The sequence below is a fragment of the Acinonyx jubatus genome, chromosome A2 (assembly GCF_027475565.1).
Source record: "Acinonyx jubatus isolate Ajub_Pintada_27869175 chromosome A2, VMU_Ajub_asm_v1.0, whole genome shotgun sequence".
Lineage (NCBI taxonomy): Eukaryota > Metazoa > Chordata > Mammalia > Carnivora > Felidae > Acinonyx > Acinonyx jubatus.
In genome coordinates this window covers 68,718,819-68,741,823 of record NC_069383.1, presented here as the reverse complement: position 1 = coordinate 68,741,823, position 23,005 = coordinate 68,718,819, and the positions used below count along the sequence as shown (strand labels likewise).

At 41.4% G+C, this 23,005-nt stretch overlaps 1 protein-coding gene across 6 annotated transcripts in view; it reads right to left on the bottom strand.

Annotated features, from left to right (window-relative positions):
- The window catches only part of SLC25A13 (solute carrier family 25 member 13), a 183,779-nt gene extending 162,982 nt beyond the window's left edge, over positions 1 to 20,797 (bottom strand). For 3 of the 6 annotated variants that reach the window (XM_053218423.1, XM_027071933.2, XM_027071935.2), the window contains exons 1-2: positions 20,547 to 20,793; positions 6,671 to 6,735 (exon numbers count right to left, since the gene is read on the bottom strand). Coding sequence is in view for 2 of the 6 variants with exons in the window: in XM_053218425.1 (XP_053074400.1) it covers positions 20,547 to 20,561 (15 nt within the window). In the remaining 4 variants the exon portion in view is untranslated. Of the gene's footprint in view, positions 1 to 6,670; positions 6,736 to 20,546 lie in introns of all 6 variants that reach the window. The other 3 variants (XM_053218425.1, XM_027071932.2, XM_053218426.1) reach the window with 3 other exon arrangements.
- Between the last annotated feature and the right edge of the window lie 2,208 nt (positions 20,798 to 23,005).

Here is a 23,005-nt window from a genome sequence, read left to right as displayed (position 1 = left end):
GTGACCCTGGACAAGTCAGTTAACGTCTCCAAGTTAGTTTCCTCATCTATAAAATGGGTGAAGTGACAAATCTACTTATCTATTTCAGAAAGTTACCTGAAGGACCAATTAGAACCCAAGCCAAGAACCAGTGTCAGTGTAGGAAAAACCTGTCACTGTAAATGACAAACCACTGGAGGCTCAGTGTGGACAAGACAGAGATTTAAAAACTGTAAAGGGACTCAGCCATAGGGGGTTCTCCATATTTGTGTCCTGAAACTCCATATTTACCTCCTGAAACTCAACCTGTTTCTGACAGTGACTAAAGGAGAAAACTCATTTTGCACTTCTAGGAGGAGGAGAGAAAACGGAACCATTCTGAAAGGCATCCAAGCATTCTGTTCTTTATAACAAAATCTATACTCGGGAGAAATTGTTTACTAAGAGCCTAACCTGCTGGGGTATTATCAGAGCCTAGCTTACCGTTGGGAAGGTAAATACCCTATTCCAGGCACCTCTAGCCATTCTCTCCCACCTAAGAGGAGAGAAAAAAAACAAAACAAAACTGAGAAACACTTGTGAAGTACACTAGCCAGAACCACAGGCTCTCTAATAGGCAGAGACCTAATAACAGGCCTACAGAACACTTCCTCTGCCTTTACCGCTGCTGCCCTTCCCCCCATGCCACTACCAAAGGCCTATTTGCAGCACTTCCTTTTATCCAGTACATCACGTCTGACTATCAAGAAAAAGTTACAAGCATAGCAAATGGCAAAACAAAACAAAACAAAACAAAACAATCTGAGGAAACAATTTGAGGAAACAGAGCATCAAAACCAGCATCAAATATGGCAAGAATGTTGAAATTATCAAAATAGGAATATAAAACAACTATGATTAATATGCTAAAGGCTCTAATGGATAAAGTAAACAGCATGCAAGGACAAGTCAGAATGTAAGCAGAAAAGTGGAAATGCTAAGGAAGAACCAAAAGAAATGCCAGAGATCAAAAACACTGTAAGCGTAATAAAGAATGCTTTCGATGGACTTATTAGTAGATTGGACAGGACTGAAGGGAGAATCTCTGAGTTTGAGGACATCTCAATAGAAATCTCCAAAACTGAAAGCAAAGAGAAAAAGGAACTGGGGGGAGGGGGGGGAACGGAGTGGACTCCAGAACAACTACAGAAAGTATAATATACATATAACAGGAAAACCGGAAGGAGAAGAAAGAAAGAACAGAAGGAATTACTTGAAATAATAATGACTGAGAACTTCCTCCAAACCAATGTCAGACATAAAACCACAAACCATGAAGACAGAAAACACCAAGCAAGATAATCAAAATTACTTTAAAACATCAATGGTCTAAAAGCACCAATTAAAAGACAGAGCTTGTAAGATGTATCAAAAAATAAGACCCAATTATTTTCTATCTACAAAAAACACACTGTAAATATAAAAACTTACAGATTAAAAGTAAATGAATGGAGAAAGATATGCCACAAACATATTAATCAAAAGACAGCAGAAGTAACTATATTAACTTCTGCCAGAGCCCATTTTGAAGCAAGATAGTTATAAGGGATAAAGAGGGACATTACAGAAAGACAAAAGGGTCAATTTTCCAACAAGATTATTACCAGTCTTTAATGGAATACAATAGATAGCCTAGGAATAGATCTACATAAACACAGGCAACTGATCTGACAACAGAGCAAAGACAGCCTCTTCAACAAATGGTGCTGAACATCTAAACATCCACGTGCAAAAAAAAAAAAAAAAGACTCTAGATACAGACCTTACACCTTTCACAAAAACTAACTTAGAATGGATTACAGACCTAAATGTAAAACTCCTAGAAGATAACACAGGAGCAAACTTGGATGGCCTTGGGCTCGCTGAGGTGCTTGTAGATGCAACAACAAAGGCATGGCCCATGAAAGAAAGAATTGAGTAGCTGGACTTCATCACAATAGAAATGTCTGCTCTGCAAAAGACAGTCAAGAAACTGAGAAGATAAACAAAAGACTGTGATAAAATATTTGCAATAGAACAGCCAATTAAGGACCTCTATCCAAAATACACAAAGAACTCTTAAAATTCAACAGTAAGAAAAAAAAAGAACCCAAAGAAAAAATGGGCCAAAGACTTTAACAAAAACCATCAAGAAAGATGTACAGATAGCAAGTAAACATATAAAAAGATGTTCCACATTATCTGCCATCAGGGAAATACAAATTAAAACACCAAGATGTTAGAATGGACAAAATGCAGAACATGGACAACACCAAATGCTGGTGAGGATGTGCAGCCAAAGGAACTCTCATCGGTTACAGACAGGAATGCAAAATGGTACAGCATTTGGAAGACGGATCGGCAGTTTCTTAAAAAATTGAAATACTCTTACCATACGACCCAGGAATCGAAAACTTACACATGAATGTTTAATAATTACAGCAGTCCCATTTCTAATTACTGAAAACTGAAAGCAACCAAGGTATATTTCATGAATGGATAAACTGTGGCACATCCAGATATTGGAATATTATTCGGCACTAAAAAAAAATGAGCTATTAGGCCATGAAAAGACACGAAAGGGAACTTAAATGCATATTACTGAGTGAAAGAAGCCAATCTGATTAGGCTACATACTGTACGACTTCAACTATAAGACATTCTAAAAAAGGCAAAAAGTATGACAATAGTAACAAGATGAGTGGTTGCTAGAGGTTAGGGAGTAGGGAAGAACAGTTAGAGCACAGAGGATTTTTAGAGCAGTGAAAATACTGTGTATGATACTACTATGATGGATACGTATCATTACACAATTTGTCCAAACCCATAGAACGTATACCGCCAAGAGTCAACCCTATGTAAACCAGGGACTTTAATGATAATGATGTGTCAATGCAGGTTCATCAACTGTAATGCACGTAGCACTCTGAAGAAAGCTAATGGGGAAGACTATGCATGTGTAGGCACAGGTGGTATATAAGAATTCTCTGAACCTTCCTTTTAACTTTGCTGTGAACCTGAAACTATTCAAAAATACTAAATCTTAAAAAAAAAAAAAAAATCATGAGTGGCCAGGACAATGAAGATGAGCCTAAGTAGGCTGAGTCACTAGGCACCCACCTCTATAATCTCCCTTTCTTTTCAAAGAACCTTTGAAGCAGGTGGGAATTTCTTCTTTTATAGCTGAGAAAAATGCAGGTCAAACAGGTTGATCTACCCTAAGCTCCATGCCTTTTCCACAGGGCCACAACCCAGGCAGTCAGGTTGCCTTAAACCAGAGTTTCTCAACCTTGGCCCTATTGACAGTTTGGGTCAGATCATTCTTTGTTATAGGGGGCTATCAGATGCACTGTAGGATGTTTAGCAACATCCCTTGCCATGACTCTTTAGATGCCAGTAGCAACCTTCTCCCCCTCCTTCCCCCTGCCACCGGGGATGTGACAACCAAAAATGTGTCCAGACCTTGACAAATATGCACTGGGGGCAAAACTACCCCACCCTGAGTTGAGACCATTGCCTTAGATGGTGCTGTTCATTCATGCAATGCAATCGCCTCTGGGAAGCATACCATGTACCAGGCCCAGCGCCAGGCACTGAGGAGACAATGCCAAATAAACCAGAGACCCTGCCCCACGAGGGAAATGACAGGCTTACCAATGAGTGCTTGGTACAATGTGGGTGGAGATACGTGCTATCACAAATTAGAGTGGTGACAGAACCAAGATCATCATTCTGCTGGAGTTGGGGGTTACAAAGGTAAAAAAGTCTTTGGAGCTGGATTGTTCATTATTGATTATAGTAATGAACACTTATCAGCTAACTGTTATTGAGTCCTTAACTCTATGCTAGGCATGATGCTAGAAGGCTTCACATCTGACCTCATTTAAACATCACTAAAACTATTTAAGGTGAAGAGTCATTAACATCACCATTTTTCACATAAGGAAATTGAGGATATAAGACTCTTACTCTTAAGTGAGTAGTAGTAAATCACAGAGTCAAAAATGACCCAAGAGCCCAGGTTGTTTTGACACTAATTTTAATACCGGGAGGATGTGCCAAGAATTTGGCAAGCCAGGATGGGGACCTGAAGCTATCCTTATGAAGGGTACTTCTGGACAACACTGTAGGTGAAAGTAATTCAAATTAAAGTCTTTTAAGGGGCATCTGGATGGCTCAGTGGGTTAAGCATCTGACTTTGGCTCAGGTCATGATCTCACGGTTCATGAGTTCAAGTTCCGCCTTGGGTAAACATGAGTTCTGTTTCTCTCTCTTTTCCTCTCCCTCTCTCTGCCCCTCATGGGATTCTTTCTCTCTCTCTGTCTCTCTCTCTCTCTTCCTGCCCCTCACTCACTTGTGCCTTCTCTCTCAAAAAAAAGTATTTTTAACTTGGCATTATGATACATAAGTGCCCATGGTTCAGGAGAAGGCAGACCTGCCTAATGTAGATTATTCTCCAGTATTACAGGTTGAACTCAGTCTTAATTTTTTTAAAGCATCAAGGTTACAGTATAATTAGGAACCAGCTGCAATTGTAATTACAGCTCCCAATATAATTTGTTACATATTAGCAAGTGTCAAATTACTACTGCTCCTTAAATGAATAAAAACTGATTGTGCTGTTCTGAAGACTGGGATGTATGTTCTTGATGGGGAACAAAGGAATATAAAAAGTATATGACATATTTATAAAGTGCTGAAAGGTTCTACTTAGGAGATCACAAGTTGCTGGAGCCCAGATAATGCCAGAGAAAGTTAAAATGGCTTCTGCAAGAGAATAGCGAACTTAATAAATGCAGAGGAAGGGAAAGCAGCAAATCAAAAGGACAATAGAAAAGTTGCTTCCACTAAATAATACCTTACCTGTTCAAAATTCCTCTGTGCATCAACATCATAGAACTGAAGAAATATCAAGAACCCAGCAGGAAGCCAAAAGAAAAAGAAATAGGAGCCCTCTGCACAGCCAGGATTCGCATCCTCAAGACTGCACAAAATTTCACTCACATGAGCCCTCCTCTGCTCTCTCCCACAGTCCGCTGACTTGCAATGTTACTCTGAGCAACTTCTCTGATTCCAAACCCACAGCTCACGCTTCTGTAAAGCTTACTATGTCCCAGGCCTGGCTCTGAGCTTCACAAACATGAGCACATTGACCCAGTAAAGAAATACAACTATGCCCCTTTTCATAAATGAGGAAAACGAGGTACAAATAGAGTAACTTGCCCAGAGTCATACTTTGAACACAGAGTCCAGGATTTCAACCATTATGTTATACTGGCTTTCAGAAGAAAAAAGAGACAAGACAAGATCGAAAGAGCAAGAGAACCTAGACATTAAGAAATATTAAGACACATCAACCAATTGCAATGCCTGGGCCTTATTTAGGTAACAATAAAAAAAACTATTTAAGAAATTATTAAGAAAGGGGGAAATGTATAAAACATGTACAGAACAGATATTTGATCATATTGAAGAATCACCGAATTTTTTTAAGTATGATAGTATTTTGGTTGTTCATTTAAAAAATCTGTTTTAGAGATAAACACTGATATTTACATATACAATATGTTGGGGATTTGCTTTGAAAACACCAGGGGGATGGATGGAAGAGAGACAGTGATATAAATGCAACAGTATTGGCCATAAGCTGATAATTCCTGAAACTGACTAGATAGGAACATGGGGGGTTCATTATATTCTTCTATATTTTTTTTGCACATTCTGGAAAATTTTAAAATGCTGCAGTTCTTTCAAGACCTAAGTCAAATGCCAATTCTTCTGGGAAGATTTTCCAGATTGTCCAACCAGATTTCCCTCACAGAATGCTATCTGCCCCTATTTTATGGGCTTTGCAAATGGACATTTAAATTCTCACCCTATCACTAACCAGCAATGTGACTTCCTGTGTTATCCGTGAGTGTGGAGGAGACAGGGGAAGGAAGGACTGAATGAAAGTGGTGGATGCTGGGGGAGAATCTAACAGTGCCTTGCTTCCCAGTTACTGACACCGTTTCCATGTTCCCAGCGGCAGAGCTGACTGAGTCATTGGAAGGCAGCTGAGCCTCAAGGGAGGCTCTCTTGGCTTTCTGAACTGATGGTATTTTCCCTTTAGAACCTAAGCCAGCAGAAGGTCTGGCCTGGGCTGGCAGCAGGTCATGCCAGCTGGTGATGTGGCACTAGTGAAAGTTCGTGACCCCCTAGGGTTGAACAACAACAACAAAAATTAAACTGGTTCCCCACCTTTCATCTTGTATCAAAATAACTGCAGATAATTAGTAAATAATCTTCCAAAAGAGAGAAAGAGTACTAGAAAAACACAAGTGGTTTCTTATATGAAGTGGGGAAGCTGTATTTAAACATGACTGACAGCCCAGAATCCATAAACAAAAAGATTAATAAATATGTAACATAAAAAAGAAATCAAAAGTGAGTATGAACCAGTTAAATATCAAACAACTACAAAAAAAATGTGCAACAGATAGGACAAAGGGCCAAGGTTCTTAATTTAAAAGTGCTCTGAGAACAAATCAATGTGAAAAGACAAATAGTCCAACAGAAAACTGGACAAAGGTCAAGACCAGGCTCTTCTCGACCTGCTGATGGACACCAAAATAGGGCTAACAAATCTTCAAGAACCACCAAAAAACAGAACCAGGGGTTGAGCTTTTTTTACCTCTGGAACAGAGACGGTGGGCAATGGAAAGAAGAGGAATCTGCAAACTCAGAGTCAACATCAACCTGCAATAAAATAAGTGTGTGAACGCTCACAAGAAACCAAATTAGGACACAGACACAATGGGAAGACCATGTGAAGACACAGGGTCAAAAAGGTCACCTAGGAGCCAAAGAGCTAATTCTAAATCTTCTCTCACCTTGCCAACTCTGCCAACACCTTGATCTTGGACTTCTGGCCTCCAAATCTGTGAGAAAATAAATTTCTGTTGTCTAAGCCACTCTGTCTGTGGTACTTTGTTACGGCAGCCCTAGTAAACTAATACAGAATCGCTTAATATATTCTCCTTATTCGAGTTACGCCAACTGGGCATTCTTTCATTTACTTATTTTACTGTTTTGCTTATTTATTTTGGATCCAAGCCCAAGCCCTGCATTTGGCTGTCACATCTCTTTGGAGGTCTCCTTTAATCTAGCCTTTTCATTCATAACACCGACATTTTTGAAGTCAGACCAGAGGTTTTACAGAAAGTCCTACTTTCTGAATTTGTCTGTTTCTCCATGATTAGATTCAGATTCAACATTGTTAGCAAGAAGTCTCCAAAAGTTATGCATATGCTGGGTACTTCCTACTACATCACATCAGTGATGATAGCTTGTCCCATTTCCTGATGATGTTAAATTGGATCACAGATTGCGGCAGAGTCCTTCATTGTAAAGGTACCTTCTTCCTCCTTTGTAATTAGTAAGTAATTTACAAGGAGATACTTTGAGACCATAGGAATTCCAACTGTCTTTCACTGAATGGTTTTGGCATCCACTGGAGACCCTTGTGCGAATCCATTATTACCTGCAGGTTGCAAAATGATTTTTTTTCCTTTTTCTAATTCAATCAAGCCTTCTACCTTTATTGGTTGGCAATTCTTCGCTAAATAAGAACTTTACCTCCTACCCTCTACCTCAGTTTTACTTTTTGGAGCATGAATACTATTCACTCATAGAATGATGGTATTGGTTTTGTTTTGTTTTTTTTTTAATTCAATGTATTACAATCCATTTATAACTGATTTGTTTTTATCATGGTAAAATATACATAAAACTTAACACTTTAACCATTTTTAAGTGTACAATTCAGTGCCATTTCATGTATTCACAATGTTGGACAACCATCAGCAATAATCTTTTCACCATTCCAAACTCTACAGCCATTAACATCCAAATGATTTTAATAGCCATTAGTTTTTGTAATAACTGTGATACACACTCACTGTAATATATATACATATATACATGCACGTGTGTGTTTCAAGAATGAAAATCATAATACATGAGAATGACTGTTAATATTAAAATTTAGCCAACTAAAATAAGCCATTCTGGGGCACCTGGGTAGCTCAGTCAGTTAAATGTCTGACTTAGGCTCAGGTGATGATCTCATGGTTCATGAGTTTGAGCCCTGCATCAAGTTCTGCACTGACAGTGTGGAGCCTGCCTGGGATATTTCTCTCTCTCTCACTCTCGCTCTCAAAATAAATAAATAAACCTTAAAAATAAAATAAGCCATTATGCAAACAGTTGTTGGCATAGAAAAGCAACATCCAAGCCCCACTGATCAAACATAACAACACAGGAAACAACCAAGAATTATGTGCCCCCTGACGCTGTACCCAGTACCAAGTACCCCATAACCTGAGAGAGGCACCCAGCACCCCTTAGGAGGTACTCTAGCCAAAACAAAAAATAAAAATAAATAAAACCCTAAACTTGATCAAGCCTCCATATCTATCACTTGTCTGAAAACACTGGGGACAGAGGAAAACCAGGGGGAAGCAATCCAAATTGTAGGAGACTATAGGAAAGATGACCCTATTCCCTCAACAAATAAACCTCAAGGAAACAGAGTAAGAGAGGTAGGAGAACATATAGATTAACAAGATTTAAAAGGTGTATCAGTCAAATGCCATGTGTGGCTTGTGTCTGAATCTTGATTAGAACAAACCAGCCATAATAACTATAAACCTAGGACATGGATTTTAACATCCTGACAGGTGCTTCAATGAATGGCGAAATAAAACTAAGACCCTTTTTCCTAAGAACTAAAGAGAACTGAAAAAAACCCAGCCGACCAACATAGAGAAATGACAAAAAAACATATCTGTCTCTGACTGAGCTCTAAGTTAAACAACAAACAAACAAACAAACAAACAGACTCCCTTTTTCCCTGCTACACTGTTGCCATAGCTTTCTGGCCAGCAATGCAAACAGGGGTCCCATTCATAAACCACTGTGAAGGATATCCGAAGGGAATGAGTGTGCAGTAATACTGGAAAAACTAGACAACAGCCAAGATCAAAGAGGCATTGGCTGGCTACAGAGATTAAATCTTATTCTGTAGGCAACATGAAACTACACTGTGTGACAAGGTAAATTAAAGAAGGCAATGTCACACAGTGGTTACGTACGTGGACTCTGGACCCAGGCTGCTTGTCTTCAAATCTGCCAATTCTAAACTCTGTGCCCTTGGACAAATCATTTAACCTCTCTGTCCTCAAGAGACTTAAATATTAAATACTCTGTTCAGATGCAGTTGCCCATCTTTATAATGGAGATAAGAACAGCACTTATATGTCATAAAACTGTTGAGAAGACTAGATTCCTTCATATACACAGAGTGCCTAGAACAGTGCCTGACTTTATAAGTATTAAATAAATGGAACCTGCTGTTGTTATTGTTATTTGCATAACCTTTCTGAACCTTAAGTTGCCCTGTCAAATGAGGCTACAGTACCTTCCCGGCTACCCTGTTGATAATAAAGATAAAATAGTGAAGCTTGGGTCTTCATATCATCTGGTTATTTTAATCCCATTAGACTGTGAGTTCTTGAAAACAAGTCTGATAGTTGACTCATTTCAGAAGCCCAGTACAGTATGAGCTGACAGATAGTTGGTATCAATCGCACACACGAATACATCTTTTAAAAACTGTTAGGTGCTGTCCATGTGAACACAGTACTGCTATTAGCATGGGAACAAGAGCCAATCTTAGAAGCTGCCTTTGACGGTGCTGGATAGCATGGAGACGGAAGGAAAGGGAACAGACCAAAGGCAAGACTAGCTTGGAAGCTATAGAAACGCTGTGGCTAAAAGGTAATGAAGACCTGGGCATAAATGGAAGAGACAGGACACAAGAAGGGCAGCAGAAGGGTTTCACAGACCCATCTCTTTGTCCACATCCAAATTACTGCTGATGGTCTCACCTGGCTGACCACATCAGGTACTCAATTGAACTAATCGGACATTTTAATCAGCAGGAAAGTTAATTTACAGACTGAAAGACAGGAATGACCAAGAAGATGAATTCAATTCTGGGTAAGCAGAGTTTGAATTATCTCTGAGGCAGAAAAGTTGAGATTTCCAACAAACAGCTGAAAACGCAAGGCTGCTGCTTGAGAGAGCTGCCCAGACTGAGTTACACGTAGCCATCACCCTCCAGGGGGAAGACAGTCTCAGGACACCAACATTTCGGGGGGAAAAGAAGGACGAAAGGAAGCCCACAAAGGAGAATAAAGCAATAATATGAGTTAAGAGGCCACCCATGAGAGGGGACATTATGAAAGCTGACAGAAGGTGCTATAGGAAGAAAGGGGTGGGACAGGGGGGGGAGAGGTCCCACCAGGCCAGTAATAAAGAAGATAGGGCAACAGTTTCAGAACTGAGGTCACTGGTGACCTTTAGGAGAGAATATCGAAAAAGAGAATACATGTAAGTTCATATTCGGGAACTTTAAGTATGTGTGGGTAGTTAAGAAATGGAGAAAAGTACAACCCTTGTATAATAATCATACATTTCCTTAAATAATAATTCAGACATGTGTTCCAAAAATAATACCCTGACCCCAATGTGGAATCAAAATGAATCCCTAAAAACCCTAAAATTTATACTGAATTTTATCACTATGTATTTAATTCTGCAAAAAGTTGGACTAACTTACAACCAATTCAAAAGGTGCTGCACCCTTGGTTTAGAAAGGTAGCTACATTTAATTACACAGTAATGAGAGCTCCAGACCAATATTCCTTAAACTTTAATGTGCATGCAGTCCCGTGAGGATCTAGTTGAAAGGCAGATTCTAATGCAACAGAATCTTTGGCCTGGCATAAGTCCAAAAATGCTGGAATTCTTTTTTAAATCATTAAATTTTGTTTAAATCCAAGTTAGTTAACATATAATGTAATAATGATTTCAGGAGTAGAATTTAGTGATTCATCACTTACATATAAAATGCAGTGCTCATCCAAACTGCCCTCCTTAATGCCCATCACCCATCTAGCCGATCCCCCTACCCAACACCCCTCCAGCAACCTTCAGTTTGTTCTCTGTATTTAAGAGTCTCTTATAGTTTGCCTCCCTCTCTCTTTTTATCTTTTCTTCCTTTCTCCTATGTTCATCTGTTTTGTTTCTTAAATTCCACGTATAAGTGAAATCATATGGTATTTGTCTTTCTCTGACTGACTTATTTCACTTAGCATAATACACTCTAGTTCCATCCATGTTGTTGCGAATGGCAAGACTTCATTCCTTTTCATCGCCAAGTAATATTCTATTATATACATTTACCTCATCTTCTTTATCCTTTCATCAGTCGACGGACATTTAGGCTCTTTCCATAATATGGCTATTGTTGATAGTGCTGCTATAAACATTGGAGTGCATGTGCCCCTTCAAATCAACATTTTTGTATTCTTCAGATAAATACCTAGCAGTGCAATTGATAGATTGTAGGGTAGTTTACAACCCCTATCAAAATAACACCAGCATTCTTCACGGAACTAGAACAAACAATTCTAAAATTTGTATGGAATCAGAAATATACCAAATAGCCAAAGTAATGTTGAAAAAGAAAACCAAAGCTGGAGGCAACACAACTCCAGACTTCAAGCTGTATTACAAAGCTGTAATCATCAAGACAGTATGGTACTGGCACAAAAACAGACACAAAGATCAATGGAACAGAATAGAAAACCCAGAAATGGACCCACAAACATATGGCCAACTAATCTTTGACAAAGCAGGAAAGAATATCCAATGGAAAAAAGACAGTCTCTTCAGCAAATGGTGTTGGGAAAACTGGACAGCAACATGCAGAAGAATGAACCTGGACCACTTTCTTACACCATACACAAAAATAAATTCCAAATGGACGAAAGACCTAAATGTGAGACAGGAAACCATCAAAATCCTTCAAGAGAAATCAGACAGCAACCTCTTTGACCTCAGCCAGAGCAACTTCTTACTCAACACGTCTCCGGAGGCAAGGGAACCAAAAGCAAAAATGAACTACTGGGACCTCATCAAGATAAAAAGCCTCCGCACAGCAAAGGAAACAATCAACAAAACCAAAAGGCAACTGACAGAATGGGAGAAGATATTTGCAAATGATATATCGGATAAAGGGTTAGTATCCAAAATCTATAAAGAACCTATCAAACCCAACACCCAAAAAACAAATAATCCAGTAAAGAAACAGGCAATGAACAGATACTTTTCCAAAGAAGACATCCAGATGGCTAACAGACACATGAAAAGATGCTCAACATCACTCATCATCAGGAAATACAAATCAAAACCACAATGAGATACCATCTCACACCTGTCAGAATGGATAACATTGTTGTCAGGCAACAACAAATGTTGGCGGGGATGCAGAGAAAGGGGAATCCTTTTGCACTGCCGGTAGGAATGCAAACTGGTGCGGCCACTCTGGAGAACATTATGGAGATTCCTCAAAATATGCTGCAATTCTAACAAGCTCCCAAGTAAACCAATGCTGCGGGTCCATGGACCAAAACTTCTAACAGCCAAGCTCCAGGTGGACCACTCAGAGAATTTGGCTAAGCAGCCACAGAGGCTAGCCATTATGGTGAATACTAAAATGGATCACAAGCTTAAGAAAAGCACGCTACGTTTTGTTCAGGTATGTCAAATAATATCTTTGTCCCCCGGTTTTCAGTTAGGTGGAAATATCCCACAGCCCGCAACAACATCTCTTGACATTCCTTGATAATTCGCAGTGGTTTCACATGTTACACTGCATTTGCTCATCACACACATCACAGATGGTCCCTGTTTTCCATAAGGTGACACTAAGTACCCAGAGAAGTTAGACTTGTCCAAGTTCTCACCATTAGTGGAAGAAGTGGGCATATAACCACTCCTGCCTGTCTAGCTCCTCACGAAACCAGAGCTACTGATTTAAAAATAAATAAACAAAACAAAACATTCTTGCAGCCTCTTCCCATATAAGAAAGCAGTTCTGAGCTCCTCAACTGCTCAGTCTAGAACTGTGACCAGAATCAGACAATATAAAAATCACATGTCTACCTTGGAGAAACTTCTAAACAGGCACCTGGAGCTACAAGCCTGTTCAAATCAGGCTCATGATGGAGTTCAGGGCATATTGCACCACAATGTAGCATTTTGGCATATGGAAAATCTTAAGCTAAAGGAGTCTGAGAAAACAGCAAAAGGAGGAAAGTCACTCTGACCTTCTCCCCACAGCCCTTTTTCCTGAAATCAGTCATAGAATCCCCATGTGAAGGGTACCAGGGTACCTTCCCTGCACTAGGAGGAGAAAAGACATTCTTATCACCAGAGGTGGGGAATTGGGGACCCAGAAAGCTGTACATCATTAAACTGTACATCATTAAACATCATTAAACTAACCCTTATCTCCTAGTTACTTCTTCACCATTTACTACTCCTAGCCCAAATGCCTCTGTCTTGTCAATTCTTCACAAACCCACTCTTTCTTTGTTTAAAAGGAATAAAAGCTTCCTACTCTGGTCCCTTCTTTGGGTCTTCATTCTCTTGTGAAGCCTCCCATGTATATGTAAAAATTCAATGAAACTTGTATACATTTCTCCCATCTGTTTCTGTCAGTTTAATTTTCAGATCCAGCCAGGGACCCTAGGAGAGTCCGGGAGAACTTTTCCCTCCCCTACACTTTACAGTTTTCTTACAAATTGTACTGCATAAGTCTGACACAAAAGATGTTTTACCATAGAACAATAAGTGTATCTTGAAATATCTGACTCTTGTATCAAGTCAACAATTTTCATGGATAACATGTGGAAACTGTGACTACGTGTGGAAACCAAGACAAAGCTACCAGCCTAATAACAGTCATTAAACAGAGTGGTTTATTTAGGCTAAATTACTAAAAATTTCAACACTGCCAACTTTGCTATGTCGTCAGCACCTCAACTCAAAAGGAACCATCAGGGCCTATTTTCACTCATGCAACTGCACAGCAAATTTCCAAAGGAAATGGTGAGTACGAGTACTCTATCTTATAAATGTTTCTAATCAACAAACCAGACCACCACGCTACAAATAAACCACTGGGAATAATTCTGAGGTAACAGACCAGAGCCACCATAAATTGGGGCGATTTAACCCAACAAGAAGGTCTGGTTAAACAGGCCATGAAAATAGTGCTTGCTCAGTTGCTGTTAAATACATTTGCTAAGGGAATTATATCACTGCAGCAAGGGCACATCCTCCTTACTCCCCAGCAAAACCAGCACACGTCTGCAGATTCACACATTCTTCTGTTCCAAGACTCACTCAAAGGCATCCAAGGCATCATGACAGGAAGGATGGGTGCTTATGAAGCAGCAAATGCTGGGCAAGGAGAGTAGGAAGAAACCATGCTCAGTAGGCCTAATCCTCACAGATAGTGGAAAACTCAGGGAGGAATGATTCCATCTGAGAACTCAACAAAAGCAGAGGCTGGACACAGGACATCAGGTCAAAGAAGCAGAAGGAGTCAGAGCCCCTCCACCAATCTTATGAACTCAATATTCAAAAAGACCTGCTCCCTGACTTTCTTACACCATAGCTTGGCTTTAAACCCTTCCCACCCACCCCAGTTCTCTATTTGCTGACCAACATTGGTGAAGGCATGTGGCCTGTGTGCAAAAAGCAAAAGGGTTTATCAGGGGACTTGGTCCAATTACACATTTTTCTGGGACTCCGTTTCTTTACCTAGCAAGAGGGGACAGGACTGGTAGGGAGGAGAGAGGACCACTGTGTTATTTAAACCCATTCCTCACCAGCTCCATCAATTTAAGAAACTCTAAATCCAAACCTCAGCAGAACCACAGAAACTTACCATCATCGTGGTAGCATAAAAACAATTCAAACTTTTTTTTTCCTTCCTGTCTAGCACAAAAACTGCTCTGCTTTATTATGATGTTGTGATATCACTAAATACCTAGTGGTTTTACCATAAGGGAAAGAAACTTCCCATTTAAAGAAGATCTGTGATAAGCCCAAATCTCATTTCATCCTCATTAACAAACGTTTGAATAGGGCATTGTTATAGGATGAGAAATGAGAAAAGCATGGAGCTTAAAAATACAGTCCAAGTCCTTAGTAGTAAACAGTGGATTAAGATTTTTACAAAGGCATATGACAGCATGGATAGTTGCCCAACTCTGTGAATATATGAAAACTACTGAATTGTACACTTTAAATGAGTGAATTGTATGGTACATGAATTCTCAATAAAGCTATTTTTAAAAAAAGGTATATGACAATTCTTGGCCTCAGCAATGTGGTTTGAAAGCCATAGCAAATCAGGGTGCCTGGGTGGCTTAGTCAGTGAAGCATCCAATTTCGGCTTAGGACACGGCCTGGTTCGTGGGTTTAAGCCCCACGTGGGGCTCTGTGCTGACAGCTCAGAGCCTGGAGCCTGCTTCGGATTCTGTGGCTCCCTCTCTCTCTGCCCCTCCCCCGTGCTCACTCGCTCTCTCTCTCTCTCAAAAATAATTTTTTTTGGTGGGGGGGGCGCCTGGGTGGCTCAGTTGGTTAAGCGGCCGACTTCAGCTCAGGTCACGATCTCGTGGTCCGTGAGTTCGAGCCCCGCGTCAGGCTCTGGGCTGATGGCTCAGAGCCTGGAGCCTGTTTCCGATTCTGTGTCTCCCTCTCTCTCTGCCCCTCCCCCATTCATGCTCTGTCTCTCTCTGTCTCAAAAATAAATAAAACGTTAAAAAAAAATTTAAAAAAAAATAATAATAATTTTTTTTTTTTTTTTAAAGAAAGCCAGGGGCGCCTGGGTGGCTCAGTCATTTAAACACCGGACTTTGGCTCAGGTCATGATCTTATAGCTGGTGAGTTCAAGCCCTGCATCGGGCTCTGTGCTGACAGCTCAGACACTGGAGCCTGCTTTGGATTCTGTGTCTTCCTCTCACTCTACCCCTCCCCTACTCAAGCTCTGCCTCTCTCTTTCTCTCTCTCTCTCTCTCTCAAAAATAAACATTAAAAAAAATTTTTTTTTTAAAGAAAGCTATAGCAAATCAACACTGCAATGAAACATACACTGAGTGTCACAGTGTGCTACAAACTACTGGACTAGGAAGACCAGGAAATACATACGTCCATAACTGATAACATGTGAATTTTCACATGCACCTTTGCAAACAGAACTCTTTTTAAGGCCTGGGAGAGGTGGAGACAGGTTAAGAGCAAAGACACTGAAAAAATACTGGCAAGGTTCAAATCCAGGCTGTATCACTTACTTACTATATAACTTTAAGGAAATTACTTAACCTTTCTGGACCTCAGTTTTCTCACCTATTAAAATAAGGACAAAAATAGCACCCTTCTTGCTATTATGAAAAGTAATTGAGTTATTATTTGTAAAGCACTTGGGAAAGTTCCTGGCACATAGCAGACACTGTGTAAGTGGTTCTTACATAAAAATCTGGCTTACTCTGAAGCACCTAATTTCCCTCCTAAGCCATCTCCCCTCTCTCATGCGCTCTACTCTCTACCCAAACTACCACGCAGGCAGACCCTAGGGAGCACAGGGTAAGAGCAGACTCTGGAGCCAGACTGGCTGGACCTGAACTCCAGCTCCTTCACTTCCTAATTATCTGCTCTTCAGCCACTTACATCAACTCTTGGTGTCCAGAGTCATCATCTGTAAATCATGGATGATAGCATGTAACTCACAGGACTGCTACAGGATACAGGTAAGTTACTAACAAGAAGCATTAGACCAAATCTCTTATCTAGTAAGTACTCAGGGAGGGTTCGCTGCTCTTTTATGGATTTCATTACCTGCTATCCTATCCCCTACAAGTAGCAAGTGTTGTCACTTCGGCCTTACATTTGTGGTTTCTTACCACTGGAACGGGTCTTCGCTCTTTCCCCAGCCATTCTTGCTGAAATACCACCACTTTTGAGAGGTTTCCTCCTTCCACCCCCACAGAATCCATCTCCTTCCCCAGTGCTTCCATAGCCCCTTTTGTGGCACTAACCACTACTTAGGGCACTTCCATGACAGGATTCAGCCTATAGTATAGTTGTGGTTTTCTAGAAGGCCCAAAAGGAGACCAATTCATTTTCACATCCTCAGTTTAGTCCCATTTGGAACATTAGAAAGAACATGATACACAACTCTGAAGCAGTCAGTGATCAGTGATCATAGCAACAACTCCTCCAAGAATGCAGTATCAATCCTAAGTGTTCTAGTCCTACAGACCAAATTTTCATTATTATTAATGCTTCAATTTGTTCCAAATTTCCTTTGGTTCTAGGCCAAATTATCAGTCCATGTCCAGTTTTATATCTGAACATCTCTCACGCCTGAACTCAAGTAAGCATTCTCTAACTTTTAAGTTTCATCTAGTTTCATTTCATCATTATTAATGTACAAATTCAACCAATGACCAAGAGGGAATGTTCGCTACAACCAAATGGGGGCAAAGGGGAGGTTTCCCCTTATTACTACTTTTTAAAAATGCATTTTTTGTGAAGTTGCATGAAATATCATTTAAAAAACTCATTTACATTTTAATACATGCAGGGCAGTGCTTGGAAGGTTTTAAAAGAAATACTGAAAACGACACAAATAGTACAGGCAGACCACTTACCATTTACCATATAGGAAGGGAACCTTAAGAAAGTAGGCAGCAAGAGAATGGAAGTTTTTTGAGTCTGTCTCAAAATAATAAGAGTTTTAGATCAATGTTACCTCATGAAAAAACAAATATCTTTTGCATCATTATGCAGAAGTCTTCATGCAGAAATCAAAATAAAAGCAGACCAAAGACTAGATTCTTGGCCTCTTGGCCTTCCTATGCGAACTATTTAAAGGAAGAGGGACATGAATAATTAGTTACACTTGGAGGGGGGAAAAAAAGAACAAGGAAACTCAGAATAAATGATTAAGAGATCAAGAAACTGCTAGGTGTGGTTAAGTTCATCCAGAAAATATCAGACCTGCTTAATTAAATATTCAAACAATTCTCCACAGTGAGTGCTGAAATTCACCTACAATTGTTGAGTTTCAGATTCTTGGCCCAACCTCTGGGACATTCCATCGGAGTGGGCTCTCTCCTAGGCAGGCTCTTCAAGTTTTAAGAGGGGATGTCAATCCTGCTTGTAAATGAGACTGTTAAACCCATGGCTCTGTGTTCAATGCAGCAACATGGACTAACTGCACACCAGGAAAAGGCTAACAGCGCAGCCTTTAACTCAGTCCACCCAGCACTGACCCGCAACTGACAGAATCACCTCACAAGGATAGTGCCCAAAGGCCACTAAGTAAGAGGCATTCTTAGACTAAAGTAGACCAGCACAGCTCATTTTGGGAACTTTTAAGACTACATTTACTGCACTGCCCTGGAGCTACAAGGAGGGACATTATTAAAAATGGCCTTATGGAACCCACAGACATATGTTTGTGGTCATGAGCTAGTTCTGAATGCAGTTTGCTCACAGCACATAAAAGGACATGGGGAGAAACTGCCCTCAGTACAAGGAGACTTCTCTCCCAAGTAACTGACTGACCTTGCTGATCATTTCCTCTTTACTCTGGCTGCTAGAAAATGCAGTCACCTCTAGCAAGTACCTCCTTATTTTCCACTAATTTTAGTCATGGCTGCATCTTCCTTTCCCTTTATCCTGTCTTTTCTCATCTACTCTGACTTGATTTTGATATCTTTTTGGATTGTAAATATATGTATATATAATATGAGCCATCAGAAATCCTGAAAAGAGGCAAGGCTAAATGAATAAATAAACAAACACACAAGTTCCCAAAGAGTAAAAATGAAATGTTTCATCTTCCCCCTCACTACTTGGTTACAATTCAATTGCACTTATTGATATGATGTGATAGCTTAATATACAACCAAAAAGTTAAATCTGCTTCCATGTCACTTATTTTACTTCATACTAGTTCATGATCCTTTTCTTATACTCAAATTACATGTACATTCATCAGTTTAGGCCCCTCAATTATTTTATCTCCAAATTAAGTATAATTATTTAGTTCACATGCAGATATAAAAAATAATAAGAGCATGGGAATCTATTTTCACCTGTCTCCTGGAAGAAGTCACTTGGAAGGAACAAATTCATATCAGGCCTTGAAATCTTGACTGGATACAAATTTAATGCAAAGAAAAGGTCAAGAGCCATTGAGTTTGAAAGGGTTAATGTAGTTACCAAAAATAAATACCAGTGATCCTCAAAGAATCTACCTAAAATAGTTATATATACCAATATGTTCACACACACACACACAAATACACTCATGCACACACCCAAGAACACACTCCTGAGGATGGAACTCAAGAGTCATTACAGAAAAGAAAAAGGCCACTTAGGCCACATAGCCTAGAAACATGAAGAAGCCTGCAGATTTGGGGAGTCTGGAGAAACTTAAGTCATAGAACAGCATTTAAATATATTTGTCTGCTTACAATTTCCATTGCAAATGTGATTAGTTTGCTTGAATAAATAGGAGTATGATGTGTTGGCCATGTTTTCCTCTTGAGGGTTATCACAGAGTTTTGATTAAGGACAAATGTTTGAAATGTTGGGTATATTTAAGTTCATTGCACTTAAAATGAACTAAGAAGTTGTATAGGCTTGATTAAAGGGCTGCCTTCGTGAACTTAAAATTAAAAGCAATAAATTCCAATGATTCAAGTGATTGGGACTAAGTATGGTATTCTGCCAGAAAAGTTGAAATGGAGTCCAAAGAGACTGAAATGGTGTCCAGGTTTCAAAAAATGGTGAAAAGAGGAAAGGTCAAGCTGTCGGAGCTGCCTTTCCTCCGGGTTAGTGAATGATTCACATTACGCAGAATTCCTTTTAAGTAAAACTTCACAAGAGTTACAGGCTCCCAGGACAATCTGTTTTGTCATTTCTAAAAAGAAGCCTCTCAAATGCTCGGAGGCCGGTACGTAAGTGTTGTCAGATGGGGAGAGGGGGCTGGAAGATGAGAAGGGGGGGCGGGGCGGGGACCCTCTCCATTTTTACCCACACGCGTGCAGGCCAACTATTCCGAACAGTCTCTAAAACGGAAGTCAAGGTGACTTCCCCACCCTCGGGAGGGCGGAGCCTTTGAAACCTAATAGGATCTGGCTTCAGCCCGGGCGGTGCCGCCGGGAAAAGCCCGAGTCAATAACAACCGGGGTCACAAGCAGGTGTGCTCTGAGGTGGCCGAGGGGACCTGATGAGCCCGGGCCCTCCTTCGCCCCGGGCGCACCTGGCTTCTCTAAGCCGACCTTGGCTCAGCCCGCCGAGCGCCAGCCCGGCACCGACTTCCCTCCCGGGCCAAGTGGGAGGGTTCAGCCGACAAAGTTTCTACTGCAAGGTCGGGCCTCCGTCCCCGCATGGGCCACATGTGCTGCCCGGGAGAAGCGGTCACCTCCCTCCTCCGCTGCTGCAAGGTGGTACAGCTGCCCCGGGCCCCTCTCTATTTGCTTTCCCCGTTGCACCAAGGCGGCACGTGAACGCCCGAGCCCTCGGGCCCCGGCCGGCCGGCACGCTCCCCGGGGCAACGGGCCTACGCTTACCTTGGCGGCCGCCATGCTTCGCCCCGGGTGCGGGTCCGGGCGCCTGCAGGACCCTCTCGGCGGCTGGATCTCACTGTGGGCCCTGGCGGCTCACTTCCCGTCCCGGCGGCAGCAGGGATGGCGATACAGCCCGGCAGCGTGCGCGCCCGGCCTGCCTCCCCACGCCCTCCCGCCGGCGCGGGTCAGACGGGCGCCGCCAGCCCATTGGCTGCGCCCGGCCCAAGCCGCCCGGGCGCGCGTGATCCTACGGCCTCTGCCCTGAGGCCGGGGCGGGCTCGGGTCCGGGGGCGGTGGACCGGCCGCGCGCACGTGACCCCGGCTGCGCTGTCCAGCGGCGAGGGCCGTGGGGCAGTGGTGGGGTGCGGTCCGCCCTCCTAGGGGTAGTTGGCCTTGCGAGGGAAGCTGCCGGATTCCGCCATACCAGGGGCTATTCCAGGGCCCTTGAGACCCGCAAGGAGGGGCACGCACCCGGGTGGGAAGTCCCCTTGGGTCACTGTTCAGCCAGATTTCCTCGTAGGTTCCCTTTTGAAGGGACTCCACTCTGTATTATGCTATAATGCATCCAAAAGCACTGGCCAGTCAGTGGGAAGATAGGAAAGTAGTATCACTAGCAAATCTACTTTTAGGCCAAATCTGTAAACTCTTAAGTACCAAATGGGTATGTATAATGCAGAACATATATTTGTGAGGCTATTTGATTTCAGCGCTGCCTATTAGGATCATAGAGGTCAAAAGATTCCCCCCCCCCCCCCGACCAGATAGGCCCTGCTAAAATAGGTCAAATTATAATGGAAAAATTAAATGTATAACCTCCAGAGATCTTAGCTTTCTTCATCAAAATTCCGTTCATTTATCTCTGCCATCAAAATTTATAATTAAGGCAATGGTGGTCAGGGAAAAGTGCTTTAAATATTTTGTTAATTACGGATATAACCTTTCAACAAAAGTGTTTATTACATAATTATGTTAATTAATCAACACTGATTGAGGGCCGACAGTGTGCTAGGTGCTGGAAACACCTAAATGACTTGAGATGGACTCAGCCCTTAAAGAGTTCAAGGGCTAGTGAGGAGGCAGACACATAGATAGTTAACTTCTATGTAAATAACCTGTTAAGGCAACAACCTGTTCCCAGGACACTGTAGGGACATTGAGGACTCTGGAAGTCCCTTAGGGGAGATGGTGCCTAAGCCGAATGTAGGAAAGTGGCTGTGTCTTGGGCCAATGAAGTGGAAGGCAAAGATTTCCCAGCCAGAGAAAATAAGGAGAGGCAGGAGGCCCAGAAATTGCTGGAGAACCACAGCAAGTTATGACAGTCGTTGATCATGAAAGGTGACATGAGCTGTGGAACTGGTGGATGAAGAGTCTGGATGGACAGCTAGGGACCATGTCATGAGGGTGTTGGGTGCCATGCTGAAGGGTAGGCACCTTGACCAAAAGGCTTTTAGACAGGAAGAAGCATGGGGAGGTTTACAACATAGATGGATCACTCTGCTTGCAGTGTGGAAGATGAGGCAAGACTGAACTATTGGGACATTCTGACAGGACAGGCTGAGGGCCTGAAACCAGAGATGGGATAGGGCTAAAAGAATACAGAGGAGATAAAATTAGTCACCGGTGCTGAATAATTATATGTGGGGGTAAGAGAAAGAAAGGGAGTCACCCTGCCTTGCACATACATCCCTGGTATGGATGTTGGAAAGACACCACAGATCAGTAATAGAAGATCAGTTATACAAGTGTGTGTCTGTAAGAGGATGTACAATATACAAATTATGTTGTAAAAGCCAGAAAAAGAAGCATTTTAAAAAGGAACAATTGATTAACATACCCTTAAGAGATCTAACAAAGCCCCCCAAAACTTGAACATGTTCATAGGTGGAGGAGAAAAACCACGCAAAGAGTGAAAGAATAAAGACAAAAGCAAAAACAAGAGATTTGACAGAGAAAAGAATGGCAGGGGATGAACCTAAAGCTCATGTGGAGAGGTGGCTCCAGCTGCTGTAAAAGAATTTAAAAGTTCCAGAGAAAATGCAACCTCACGTGACAGAAAGCACATCGTTCAGTGCACGTTTGTTTTTAAGGGATCACTGAAGCTCTCCTCTTACAATGTAGATGAACTTTAAAAAATTTACGTGTGGTTTAAATCTGTCTTAACCAATATCAAGCGTATGGTTCAGTCATGTTAAGCACACTCACATTGTTGTGCAGTCAATCTCCAGAACTCTTTCCATCTTGCAAAACTAAAACTCTTTGCTTTATATTAAACAACCACTCCCAGGCCCCCTCCCCCACAGCCCCCAGCAACCACCATTCTGTCTCTATAAATTTGACTACTCTAGGTTCCTCATAAAAGTGGAATCACACAGTATTTGTCTTTTTGTGACCGGCTTATTTCAATGAGTAAAATGTCTGCAAGTTTTCATCCATCTGGCAGCATGGGCCAGAGTTTTAAGACT